The 14,389-nt window shown below is 48.3% G+C and overlaps 1 protein-coding gene across 1 annotated transcript in view; it reads left to right on the top strand.

Moving 5' to 3' along the window:
- The window catches only part of GRIK5 (glutamate ionotropic receptor kainate type subunit 5), a 45,546-nt gene extending 34,237 nt beyond the window's left edge, over positions 1-11,309 (top strand). Inside the window, exons 16-19 of the mRNA XM_054998941.1 lie at positions 1,117-1,342; positions 3,663-3,791; positions 9,238-9,359; positions 10,953-11,309. Coding sequence (XP_054854916.1) covers positions 1,117-1,342; positions 3,663-3,791; positions 9,238-9,359; positions 10,953-11,309 — 834 coding nt within the window. The remainder of the gene's footprint in view (positions 1-1,116; positions 1,343-3,662; positions 3,792-9,237; positions 9,360-10,952) is intronic.
- The last annotated feature ends 3,080 nt before the right edge of the window (positions 11,310-14,389 follow it).

Here is a 14,389-nt window from a genome sequence, read left to right on the forward strand (position 1 = left end):
TCTTGAGAGCTTCCGTATTAATCTAACAGGTGATTTGTTGTGCACGGGTTATCTGCCCTGGGTTCAGAGCTGTTGATAAGCGTGCTCCCCCCTGCTGTTCCACAGTATTGTGGTGCATTCATGCACCTCCCAGGGTTTCCCCAGCTTTTCTCTGATTTTTTTCAAACCTGCTGCTGTGTGATTGGGAAAACTGGATTTGGCAGCCATTTTCCCTGATCCTGTTCCCGCAACAGCCCTTTCCTCCCCCTGCCATTATTTTTAAAAAAATAATCAGTGATAAAATATAATTAGATCAACATACCGTTGCACCAATAGGTGTAACAGGTTCCGTAAATTCCCAGCTGTCAGTTTTTTTAAAAACTCTCTAGCCCTTTCCCTTGTGGAGTTATAAGAGGAAAGGCATATCTCTGCAAGGGTAGGGGCTAGAGATTTTTTTTTTAAAAAAAACAAAAGCTAGGAATTCACAGAACCTATTGTTACAAAGGTATATTAATATACTAGTGTTAATATCAAGAGTTCAGGTGGCCACTGCTAGGAAACTGGGGCAGGGAAATTGCAGGGAAACCAGTTATGTGGAAACCCCATTGCTATTGCCCTTTATCTTCAGCCCCACTAGCAGTGTGGAAAGCACATGCGCTCCTCCCTGTGTGGAAACTGTAATCTGGGACCCAGTTGAAAAGGAGTGAACCGTGACCCGGAACAAAGGCACTGAGATTGCCATGATCAGGTTCAACCCAGTGAGTGTTACCTTCTTCCATAGGTGTATATGGCTACCATTCACTCTTGAATAGAAAAGAACAACAACAAGGCATTGCATTAAGCACAACATTGCAGTGGGCCAAAATTTGCTTGTTACCTGGATTCTACCAGCACGGAGTTGATGTGTGGGTACAGCGTCCCAGTACGTAACATGCAGTTCCTCCCCGCACATATTATATTGCAGGTCCTCACAACGTTTGGCTAGCAAGAAAAGGGAAAAACTAGCAATCCCCCCTCCAAGCAAAGAAATCAGTGAATGTAGCCCCTTGCAATGTCTTCGCCCCTTCTTTCCCCCATTTATCTTGCCCTTTGCCTCCCATCCCTCTCAACCTCTGCCCATCTCTCTCTGTCCATCAGAATTCCCGGTACCAGACGTACCAGCGGATGTGGAACTACATGCATTCGAAGCAACCTAGTGTCTTTGTAAAGAGCACAGAAGAGGGAATTGCACGGGTGCTGAATTCAAAATATGCCTTCCTGCTTGAGAGCACCATGAATGAATATCACCGGAGGCTCAACTGCAACCTCACGCAGATCGGGGGGCTACTGGACACCAAGGGCTATGGCATTGGGATGCCGTTGGGTGAGTGGCAGAAGGTGGGGCAGGATGACAGAAAGAGCCAAAGGGGTGGAGCAGAAGTGGCTCTCTGGCACGGGGTGCACAGAAAATATTATTTATTTGTTCTGAACTGGATGGTCCAGGCTAGCCGGATCTTGTCAGATCAGCTGGGCCAACCTTGGTTAGTAATTGGATAGGAGACCTCCAAGGACGACCAGGGTCAATACGCAGAGGCAGGCAATGGCAAACCACCTCTGTTAGTCTCTTGCCTTGAAAATCCCAGCAGGGGTCGCCATAAGTCAGCTATGACTTGATGGCACGACTACCACCATTATTTATTTATTATTATTATGCCAAAAATGTTAGTTATACTGTGCCCAAAGGAGGAAAACGAATAAAGGCAAGGTGCTGTCCTCAGATATCTGCTGACAGTGTAATAAGAGTAGGTAGATATTTATTTATTTACCTCCGTTTATTTGTATCCCGCCTTTTCCCCCAATGAGGACGCAAAGCGGCTTACATAGTTTTCCTCTCCTCCATTTTATCTTCACAACGATGTTTGGATTGATTGATTTTGGATATTGATATCCTACTTTTTCTCCTCTGTGGGGACCCAAAAGTGGCTTACAGCATTCCTTCTTCATTTATCCAGACAACGACCTTATGAGGTAGGTTAGGCTGAGAGCAAGTTGTCCGCGATCACCCAGCACACTTCCAATGCAGAGCGTGGATTCGAACCTGGGTCTTCCAGGTCCTAGTCCAGTACTCTAACCTTTACACCCTGCTGGCTGTCCACCCCTCTTTTCTGTTTCAGCCCCACGGCAGTTTTCAATCGAAGTCACAATAGACCAACAAACCACATTAAGATACATTTGGACTAATAACATGCGATACATTCTGAATCCAGAGCAGTAGGTTAAGGGACAGACTGGTACCGAAACAGTCAAAGACCCAGTTATCAGACCACAAAAGACAACGTGAGGTTGGATGGAATTTCACATGCCTTTTGAAAGATGGTGTCTTGAGCACAGTCTCAGGCGACTCCATTTCACAATGTGGGTGCAGTGATAGAAAAAGCACACAAATGGATCGAGAGCAAAGATTCCCCCCCCCCAGATGTTTGTTAGTTGAAAATTATGGGCGTCCTGGGGGAAAGGGCTCTTGTGGGATTGGGTCAAGGATTGTGGAGGAGGGGAGAATGGTGTATTAAGTTGCTTTGGGACCCCACTTGGGGAGCAAATCGGGGTATAAGTATCTAAATAAATTATAGGGGCTGAGCTGGTTGTAGGAGCAAGGAGAGATGACCAACTGTCAGCTATCTGGGTGTTACATTGCCAGGTGGTGTTTGGAGCTTTAAACGTCCCTGGATTTGGACATGTGGTATAGTGGTTAAGTGGCTGGGCTGTGAATCAGCACTCTGCTGGTTCAACTCCCACTCCTGCCTGCCGTGAGCTTAGCAGGTGGCCTTGGATAAGCCACTGCTCTCAGCTCCAGCTCCCCGGCTGTATGGTGGGGATAATAAATAACACTGACCTTGTTCGCTGCTCTGAATGGGGCACTGATCTGTCCAGAAGAGCAGTATATAAGTGCAGTTATTATGATGAGAGCTACTGTAGCACAGTGGTTAAGTGGCTGGGTTGCAAATCAGCACTCTGCTGGTTCGACTCCCACTCCTGTCATAAGATCAGCAGGTGGCCTTGGATAAGCCACTGCTCTCAGCCCCAGCTCCCCGGCTGTATGGTGGGGATAATAACAACAACATTGATTATGTTCCCAGCTCCGAGTGGGGCACTAATCTGTCCAGAAGGGAGGTATATAAGCACACTGTCGTTATTATTGAGAACCTCTGCTAAAAACCAAACTGCCCACTTAAAATCGGTTGGTGGGCCAGAGTCACAAACATACTTATAAGGAGGATACTCTTTGTGTTTCTCATGAACTCACCTGCTCCTGCACACAGGCTTAGGTATAAACAAATAGGCAGAACTGTCTCTCTCTTTCACAGCTGCTTGTGACCCTGATTTCCTCAATCTGTATCATGTTGGTTTCATGTCAGAGTTGCTCCACTCAGGTCGTTTGCACTTGAACAAGAAGGAAAATTGCTAATTTCCCAAGCAGCGGATAACTAAGAGCGAGAGAGACTTCCCGAGAGTTTATATTTTGTGGAAGAGGAGCGTTATTGGCAAGAGTTCAATTTAATTTAGCAGCTGAGCTCCTGAAAGCGTTCTCTTGCTTGCCGACGTGTCTGTCTCCTTGGAAGCTTGTTTGCTTGGGTGCCTGATAAGGGATGGATGGGTTCCTCATCTTCTACACACCTTGTGCTTGCTCTCTCAACTTCTTGTAGGTTCTCCGTTCCGGGACGAGATCACTCTCGCCATCCTACAGCTTCAAGAGAACAACCGCTTGGAGATCTTGAAACGCAAATGGTGGGAAGGAAGCAAATGCCCGAAAGAAGAGGACCACCGGGCCAAAGGTCAGAGGTCAAGGATTAAGGGAGGGGAAGTGCTGGCTGTTGCCAACCTGAGATGGCCAGTAGACAGAAATCTCAATGAACGTGCGCCTCGTCTCTTTGATGCGGATGTCTTTCTTCTTCTGTGCACATATTGAAACGAGGCAGGATTAAAAACAGCGTGGCAAGAAGCTGGCGGAGAAGTCGACCTTTATTTTTTAAAAAAAGGCAGGTCTATACATAAGCATCCACAAAAGATCTCCAATTATCTAAAAATAAGTCCATATGCAATTGTTGTCTATATGCCATACATTCAAATAGCGGCTGATTCCGCACACATTGGATAATGCACTTCCAATCCTCTGTAGAGATTATTTGGAACTGAATTTTTCGTGCGTGAAACAAAAAATCCACTTCCAAACGATTGCTAAAGTGCATTGAAAGTGCATTATCCAACGTGTGCGGAATCAGCCAGCGATAAAGCTGTAAAGTTTCCTCTCTGTGTTCTGATTTATATTTTGTTTCAAATTTTCTGCTACCATCCCCTATTGTATCTGTTCACTGAATGTTCTAACAGTTGATCATATTGTATTTTGCTCAGTGAATGTCCTAGCTAGTGATTATATTGTATTTACTTGCAGTATGTAATCTACCTTGGATCTAAGCAAGATTTTAAAAATCCATTGAATTATGGGAAGTAGTAGCAGGATTTGAATCCAGTGGCAGCTTAGAGACCGACAAGATTTTCAGAGTCTAAGCTTTTGACAGTCAGAGCTCCCTTCTTCAGACACAAATCTACGGGAGGTAGACATTTGTCTCTCCTGTAATAAGTCTTTTAGCTACAATAAAGTCATGGAAGAGTTGAAATCTGGCCTTGAAAACAGTTCCAGGGCTCAGCGCAGGCTTACATTAAGCCATACATCTATGGTTGCCAACATCTAGATGGGGCCTGGAGATCTCCAAGAACTACAACTGATTTCTAAACTACAAAGATCACTTGCCCTGGAGAAAATGGCTGTTTTGGAGGGAGAACTCTAGAGTTCATTGTACTCAGCTGAGCTCCCTCCCCTCCTCAAATCCCACCCTGCCAGCTTTCATCCTCAGATTCTCCAGCAATTTCCCAATCTGGCGTTAGCAGGTAGGGGAGCCATTCCACCCCCCCCAGGGTTGGGAAATCCCCTGCTTCCCCTTTCCCCCCCGTACCCACTTACTTGGCTGGCGGAGGGGTGCACTCCCTGGGGCATCCTCCCGGGTGGCACGTTGTGCCTCCCATGCCCACAGTGGCAGAATTCGGGCTCAAACGCGCCCCTCAGTGGGCCCATTTCAAGCCGAATCATGGCTCACAGCAGGTCGATCCAGCCCGCAGGAGTGCTCCCAGCTGCCCTTTGACCCCGTGTGATGAGGTCACTTCCCAGAAGTGATGTCATCGCACAAGCCGGGAGTGTGCGCATTCTGGGCATGTGAAACAAGCACCCAGGAAGCAGCGAGGTAGGTGCCAGGCTCCCAGTCTCCCGTCGGGGGAGTCAAGGGATCTGGCAATCCTGTTAGCAGCCCTACATAGCACTGCAGTTCTATTTATTAAGTATTTTCATGTTATTTATAGCCCACTTTTGACTTCCATAGAATCACAGAGTTGGAAGGGGCCTTACAGACCATGTAGTCCAACCCCCTGCCCAATGCCGGAACAGCCTAAAGCGCCCCTGGCAAGTATTCATCCAGCCACTCCCTGAAGACTGCCAACGAGGGGGAACCCACCATAGCCTTAGACAGCCGATTCCACTGTTGAATTACTCTTAATGTGAAGAAGTTTTTCCTAATGTCCAGCCACAACCTTCCCTCCTGTAGTTTAACCCTGTTGTTTCAAGTCCTATCCTCTATTGCCAACAGGAACAACTCCCTTCCCTCCTCTAAGTGACAGACTTTTAAATACTTAAAGAGAACACTCTCGTCTCCCCTCGACCTCCTCTTCTCCAAACTGAACATTCCCAGGTTCCCCAGTCTTTCCTCGTAGGGCTTGGTCTTCAGGCTCCCGATCGTCCTGGTTGCTTTGTTCTACACCTTTTCCAATTTGTCCACATCCTTTTTGAAATGAGACCTCCAGAACTGCACACAATACTCCAGGTGGGGCCTGACCAACATGGTATATAGTGGGACAAGGACATCCTGTGATTTGGATGTTATGCCTTTATTGATATACCCCAAGACTGAATTTGCCTTTTTTGCTGCTGCATCACGCTGGCTGCTCATATTTATCTTCCCATCCATCCCTATCCCAAGATCTTGTTTACACACACACACACACACTGCTTCCCAGAAGTGTATCCCTCATCCAGTATGCTCGCTTTGCATTTTTATTACCCAGGTGGAGAGCCTGGCGCTTACCCATGTTAAACTGCATCTTATTCAAATCTTCCTACTTTCCCAGTTTGCTCCGATCTCGCTGAATTCTATCCGTCTTCAGGGGTGTTTGCTACTCCTCCTAGTTTGGTGTCATCTGCAGATTTAATGGGTAATCCTTAACGAGTAATCCCTCTGGACCCTCGTCCAGATCATTTATGAAAATATTGAAAAGCGCTGCGCCCAGGACCGAGCCCTGCGGCATTCCACTGGACACCTCCCTCCAATCAGATGTGAGGCCTTTGACACATACTCTTTGGGTGCAGTTATCTGGCCAGTTTCCTATCCATCTAACCACCCTAGAATCCAGTCCACAGTCTACCAGTTTACCCGTCAGAATATCTCGAGAAACCTTGTCAAAAGCTTTGCTGAAATGCAGATAAACTACATCGACAGCATTCCCGCAATCCAGTAAGCCCGTCACTCGACCGTAGAATGAGATGAGGTTGATTTGGCAGGACCTGTTGGGGACAAATCCATGCTGACTTCCCCGTATCATCATGTTGTCCGTCAGATGTGATGCCTTTAATATCTGTTGCAAACTTTGACTGTGTGTGTGACATCTGGTCTTTAGTATCTCTGGAACTTCCACAGAGCTGTTGTGGCCCTCGTTTGGAATTAATTTCCAAGTTCAAATCCAAAGATGGTTTTGTACAACTATGTTGTTTGTTCCAGCTATTAAATGCTGCATTTGGGGGAGGATTGCAGATAGGTTGTGCACAGTGACCTCTTCTGGCAACAGAGGAGATTGCAGGCAGCCCAGATTTATTTATTTATTTTCTGGCCACGGGGCTATCGTGATAGTTGAACTGATACACAGCTGCAGTGTAGATGTGACCTTACAGCAGTTCAGCATTGGCATTAATTGTGTATATTAAGCGTTGCACGCACTCTCCCTCAAAACTAGGTTCCGACAATTGCACAGTCAGTTATTTGCATTCTTGGTTTCCTTTTGCAAAATTCATTTTGCTTCCAGTAGGCATAGGAAGGGGCCTGAAAAGGTGGACAGTATTCATTTTACACGTGCATACCTTTATTTAGTTCACCTAATTTATTCTGCTTTTGCTAAGCATGGGAAAGGAAAATGCTAGGCAGGTTTCTGAATTTCCCCTCCATGACTACCAGATATCTTGTTCTGCTGCCCTTCTGGTGTCTGAGGGTTCCTCAGGCATTGCCCTTCCCCCTCAAAGGCTTTCTTTTGTCACCTTAGGGGCTAGAAACATAGCTGTGGGTCTATGTGTAATAGCAGGGCTCATTTTGAGGGGGAACGCGCAGGAACGCAGTTCCAGTAGTTCCCCAAAGAGGTCACATGTCAGTTGGCCCCGCCCACCTGACTCTCGGCCATTTTGGCCTGTTTCAGCCTGGATTGAGGCCGAAACAGCCCAGATCGGGCCTCTGATGGGTGGTGGATCACTCTCCTGCTCAGCAGCAGCCCAATCCTGACCATTTTGGGCTCCTTTTTGTCCATTTTCAGCCCCCTTTTGCCATTTTGGGCCCAATTTTGGCCCTGAATGGCCAGGATTGGGTCCAAAACAACCAGGATAGGTGATGTCAGGGGGTGTGGCATATGCAAATCAGTTATGCTAATGACAAATTTCCAGTGATGTCAAGGGACATGGCATATGCTAATGAGTTGTGCTAATGAGTTCCTCCAGCTCTTTTTCTACGAAATGACCCCTGTGTGATAGGGAGCATCCAGGGCTTTTTTTCAGGGGGAACGTGGGGGAACGGAGTTCCAGAACCTCTTGAAAATGGTCACATGGCTGGTGGCCACCAGCCATGTGACCATTTTCTCTGAGGGCAACCCACTGAGTTCCACCACCTCTTTTCCCAGAAAAAAAGCCCTGGGAGTATCCATAACGATACACTTGCATGGCAAGAAAAGGAGCAGAATTTCTTCCAATTTGGGGTGCTGGATGTAGAATGGGAGCCAAAACAGCAAGAGAGTTTATGTGGATATTTTAGCACCCTTCAAAAAGTGTCAGCAATTGGTGTTTTTCAGGGTGGGATAGGAACTGAAATATCCCCTTTCGAGGTCAGGGAGAAATACCTGGCCAAGGCAAACAGGCCCAAACTCCTTTTGTTGAGCTGTGCTGAATTTGCTGCAGCGCCTACTTGCTTTGGCGAGTGGAACGCGTTCCCTCTTCTCCTCCTGTTCAAAGGGAGGGTAATGAAAAAGCTTCATGTAGGGTGGAACAGAAGAGGAAATGCGTTCTCTCCCCTTGCCTAGACAATGAGGTTGATTCCCTGTTTTGCTGTTTCTTTGCTTCGTCGACAAAACAGGGAGCATTGGTCCGTCACGCGGGCCACGATGGCACACTTCCTCCTTTCTTTCTTTTCTCGGTGCAAAAACTTTCTCCCTGTGAAACTGTCGCACAGCCCAATCTGATTGGCTGCCTGGCGCCATGACATAATTGTGTTCATAGCACGCTCCTTTACTGGATTGTGTTGTAAGAAAGGGTGCCTGTAAAAAAATGGCACAGAGGGAAAAGCAAAGCGGGGGGTCATAGTGGCTGTGAAGACCAAGAGAGGGCATTCTGTGAGCCCCCCAAAAGCTTGGCATTGATAATATGATACTGGTCTAGTCTGATGAATCCCAGCCTACCTCTAACAAAGGACCTGGTCACCAGTAGCTGTATTGGTGAAGGGTTCAGTGAGCAAGCAAGCAACCTTAAGGACAGAGTTAAGGGTCTTTTTTGCTCACATGGGCTGCAAAATAGAGCCATCGGAAGCCTTATTGCTTCATGTAGGTGATAGAATCTGGGCTCCTAGGAATAATAATAATAACATTTGATTTATATACTGCCCTTCAGGACAATTTATCACCCACTCAGAGTGGTTTACAAAGTGTATTATTATTATTATCCTCATGACAATTACCCTGTGAGGTGGGTGGGGCTGAGAGAGCTCTGAGAGAGTTGTGACTGACCCAAGGTCACCCAGCTGGCTTCAGGTGGAGGAGTGGGGAATCAAACCTGGCTCTCCAGATTAGAGTCCTGCCGCTCTTAACCACTACACCAAACTGGATGCCTTTTGCCCTGTCAGTGCTCTCTACCCTTTCTGGTTCCAACAGGGCTGGGCATGGAGAACATCGGCGGCATCTTTGTGGTGTTGATCTGTGGGCTCATCATTGCGGTCTTCGTTGCCGTCATGGAGTTCGTGTGGGCCACACGCCGCTCAGCAGAACATGAGGAGGTGAGGTGTTGGGCCCCGGGGTAAGGAAGGAAGAGGTTGGGGTAGAAAATGTTTTTTACACTTTCTCCTGGAGGAGTCCAAGCGGGTAAGAAAAGAAGACAGGAAAATGATCAGTGCCCCACAAGGAGGGTGGGAGGTGAATAGGGTTGCCAGCCTTCTGGTAGTGGCTGGAGATTTCCCGGAATTGCAACTGGTCTCCAGGCCACAGAGATCAGTTCACCTGGAGAAAATGGCTACTTTGGGGGGTGGACTCTATGGAATTATGCCATGCCAAGGTCCTTTCCCTCCCCAAACCCCGCTTTCTCCAGGTTTCTCCAGGTTTCACCCCCCAGATCTCCAGGAATTTCCCAACTTGGAGCTAGCAACTCTATAAATAAATCAGATAAAAAATACCTTTACAGTCAAATCCTAAGGAGACACGGGCTTAGACTTGAGTAAGCCGTTTAGGGTTTAATTGTTAGTAGGATGTTTTGTGAGTCACAGTTGATTTCTCTGGTACAGTAAACAAGGGGACGAAGAGTACACCCCAAAAGAGAGACTTCTTCATGCCTTCTTTGGGAGCTGCTTCACAAAGATACTCTGAACTAGGGTTGCCAGCTTCCAGGTAGTGGCTGGAGATCTCCCGGAATTACAACTGGTCTCCAGGCCACAGAGATCAGTTCTCCTGGAGAAAATGGCTACTTTGGGGGGTGGTGTGGAATTATACCATGCCAAGGTCCTTTCCCTCCCCAGACCCCTCTTTCTCAGGTTTCTCCAGGTTTCACCCCCTTGATCTCCAGGTATTTCCCAACTTGGAGCTGGCAGCCCTAGAGGTGAAGGAGGGGATTTCCCCGCAGGGATGAACGAAAGCAGCGATCGGTAATGTGGTGCCCGCCAGTATGTTTGCTGGCACCCATCTTCCTCAAAGCAAAGAGCCGATCCTTTCTTTCCTTCATCTCACTGGAGCAGGAGGTATCTCAGAACCCCGCAGGATGCATCACCGTTGGGTTTTCAGGGGGAACCCATTCAAAAACATTTGCCACCATCATAAAAGGACGTTTAGCTCGGAACTGTCTGACAATCTATGGACCTTCCCAACATTTCATGCTTAGACTTGGCTCCATGGCAGCCATTTTGTTATCGATGCCACCCCAACCTGATGGCAGCCATTTTGTGGTGGTGCCCGCTAACTGTTCTCAAAATCCCATAAGTGCCCCACAGGCTTTATGATTTTGGGGGACCCCTGAAGTAAAGGGGAGTTGGAGGGGAGAAATATATATCTATGGCTATTTGGGGGGGACACTTGGAAAGGGAAGTGCAGTCGGGGGCCCAAATCCTATCCCAAAAGACCATCCAGCCAGGCCTTTTCTCACAAAAACCACTTTCTCCACACCACACTTTTGCTTCCTGAGGTGGGAAATGTATCCCTCAAAAATGTGGTTTGGCCTGTGGGTTTTATTTGATGATCTTTTAGTCTTGAGTTATGTGGATTCTAGTGTGGCACTACTCGAAACCTATAGGTTAAATGAGTAATATATAAATAAGTAAGATCTTCATGTGTCAGTGGCTGGTCTGGGTACCACTTTTTCATTCCTCATCCCATCTCCCCTGTAGATCTCGGTGTGCCAGGAGATGCTGAGAGAGCTGCGCCACGCCGTCTCTTGCCGCAAACCAACCCGCTCACGCCGCCGCCGCCGCCACTATACGACCCGAGGGGCCCTGTCGCTGCGCTCCGTCCGTGAGATGCGCCTCAGTAACGGCAAGCTGTACTCGGGGACTTTAGTATCGGAGCCTGGCCCGCAGCGCCTCCTGGAGGATCCCCCCCGGCCTTGCACCCACGTCCGCATCTGCCACGAGTGCCGGCGTATCCAGACTCTTCGGGGAGCACCCCCGCCGCCACGGGGGCCCCCGCCCCCCGAGGAGGGCACTCCGCGACGGGGAGTCCCCCGTGAACTCAGCGAGCAGGAGTGACCGCCCCCAACTTGCTTATCACCCCCACCTTGGCCCTGCCTTCGCTGTCTGGTGGAGGCGCCTGCATTTAGACATGTACGCTATGCGTATGCCCTGACTTTGGGACCCCTAACTGGGAGCCCCCCCCTGCCCTCGGAGGGGGAATCCTCGCAGCACCCAGCAACTCTGTTGAGAAAGGTCCACAACTCGCTCTGAGATGCAAAGGAGTCTCACTCCTTGTGGAAAGCGACACCCCCCACCCCCCCGCCCTGTTGCATCCTGCCATTGTGTTGATAGATGTTTAGCTGCCTGTGGCTGACCTTGGAGCAAGACAGACTCCGGGAGTCAGCTACTGTGTGTGTGGAAGGGAGATCCAAAGCCTTTATAGGAGAGCAATGCTACAGGTGACCATTCCCTGTGTTGACCTTCCCCCCCTCCAACTCCTCCCCCTTCCACAGTACAGCTGAGCCCTTTTAGGCCCTTTGCGCTGTCCCTGCATCCCTTTACCCCAAGGAGGGAATTGCTCGAGCAAATGCACCAGCGGGGTAATAGGTGCCAACCTGCCCCGTATCATGTGCCTCGGGGAAGCCGGGAAATGACACCGCAGCCGTTGCGGCCGGGGGGCTTATGGAGACCCCTCTTTATGCATGTGGCATGAAGGCTGGGTCTGCTTTAGGAAGATGTGCAGAGAGGGAGCCCCCAAAGTGTGGGGCTTGTCAAACCACGCTGTGGGGACTGGGCTGAATTTGGGGTTTCTAAGCGGTAAAGGAAAGATGCCTTCCACGGTGCTCGTTCAGAATCCACAGTTTTTAGCAAATGGGCCTGGAGCGAACAGGGCCAAGATCCAAAGGGGGCGAGAGGAAGAAATGGACGGAGGTAAACAGAACAACTCGAAACCCTCTTCCTCGGGGGTGGGAGTAGAGGACGTGAACCACACAGGACCTGAAAGTGGGAGATGGCGGGGGAGCGAGGGTGGGTCTGTGGGGCCCCTCCCCACAATGTTTTGTCTGTCTTTTTTTAATTTTTGTTTCATTCTTTTAATTTTGTTTTCCTTTTTTGGAGAAATTTCTATAGAAGCCAAAAACTGGAGACTTTAGTGGCAACCCCAAAAGACAAATAAACACGAAGATACTTGATTCTTTTATGCGACTGATGAGAGGGTTATTATGGCTGTGGGGGGGGCGGTGGGGAGGACTTCCTCGTCCTAACTTTTGTTTTTGACATTCACACGGGCACATTCTCTGCTCGGTCCACTCCATATTATTGCTTTTTACTGACACTGTTGTGCAGCAATGAATAAAACGAAGGAAGGCAGAGTGTGCACCAGTTCTAAACATCTGGGATTGTCATTGGACAGGGAGGAGAACCGAAAAGATATATACAATTATTAAAAATCACAATTGATTGTCACATCATGCAATTAAAATGTAGACCCCCCCCTTCCTTAGGACACTCTTCTCTCCTCCATTTTATCCTCACAACAACCTTGTGAGGTAGGATATGTTGAGAGTGTATGACTGGCCCGAAGGTCACCCAGCAAGCTTCCATGGAAGAATGGCGATTCGAACCCAGATCTCCCTAAGCTGACATGCTTAACCACTACACCATCGTAAACAACACAGCAACTGGAATACCGACGTGACACAGTGGCTGCCAAGACAGCAGACAGTATGTGTTGCTGGCGGAGGTTGCTCAGGTGCGTGACGTGGTGTTGGCTTGCGTAAAGAGTGTATCAGGCTTGCGCATGTGTGCAGCTGTATGACGAAGCGGCTCTCAAGGAAGGGGGTCTGATGTGGTCTTTTAAGCCCTTGTCAATCTCATAAGGCCATAGAGTGCTGAAGAGCTCAATGGAAAGCAGGGTACACGGAGCTCGATAACCACCTCCTCTTTGGTCCTTGCATTCACAGGTCACATTGCGGTAGTGATGATCCAAAGCCATAAAGGCAGAATCTTTGGTTTCCATTCAACTCTTAAAGGGGCGGCAGGGCTGTCAAGGTCTAGACCACCTCATCCTATGCTCCTAGGGGTTGCTGGCCCACCGTTACTAGCCCTCCCTCCCTTAACGTTGCTGGCAGGCCTGGTGAAAAATGCTGTGTCCCTTTAATAGAGACCTAAAGGATGTGGAACCGGGCAGTTGAAGCTTTTTACCAACCCAGAGTTCACTTGGTAAATAATATCCCATTATGCCTCTAGAGAAGAGCCCCGTGGCGCAGAGTGGTAAGCTGCAGTACTGCAGCCAAAGCTCTGCTCACGACCTGAGTTTGATCCTGGCGGAAGCCGGGTTCAAAGAGCCGGCTCAAGGTTGACTCAGCCTTCCATCCTTCCGAGGCCGGTGAATTAATGAGTATCCAGTTGCCTGGGGGTAAAGACTGGGGAAGGCAATGGCAAACCACCCTGTAACAAAAAGTCTGCCAAGAAGATATCATGATGCGACATCTCCCCATGGGTCAGTAGTGACTCGGCACTTGCACAGGGGACTACCTTAACCTTACCTTTATGCCTCTAGGAAAGGCACAGGATGTTTTTCTCCAGACCTATTGTCAAGTGTCATAGCGTGTATAGTGTGGAGTGTTCCCTGGTGCAAAGGAAGTCCAAAATGTGAGATTTTTTAAGGGAAATGTTAGGATTTTGAAGAGCATTTCAACAGGGCAGCCTGTCTGAGATGGTTTCCGCCAACAAGAAGAAAGCCTCGAATTACAACATTGATTTGTAGCCAGTGAGTCAGTTTTCATTTTGGATCTTTTCTACAGGGGGACATTTTTATGGATTGACACTTATTATTGATTGACAAGATCATTAAGCCATGTTGCTTTGCAATTAAATTGTCCTTCTGAGCAAGATGTAGTACATTTTTTCAATTTTGGAGGGCATACTGGAACTCAATACACTCCTTGATCAACAAAGGAAATGCATATGATATAAAAACGGAGAGTAGCTTCCACTGCTGTGCTTTTGTTCCTAATAGGCAGGGGTTAGCTCAAATGGGGGAGGGGGACAGAGACAAAAAGCTCAGAGATTCAGCATAAACCACAATAACAAGTGAGGCTGTGTCTCATTTGCAGAACTTGAGCTGTAAGCTAGCAAGTCTTTGGTTTACATCT

This window comes from Eublepharis macularius, chromosome 15 (genome assembly GCF_028583425.1).
Source record: "Eublepharis macularius isolate TG4126 chromosome 15, MPM_Emac_v1.0, whole genome shotgun sequence".
Taxonomy (NCBI): Eukaryota; Metazoa; Chordata; class Lepidosauria; order Squamata; family Eublepharidae; genus Eublepharis; species Eublepharis macularius.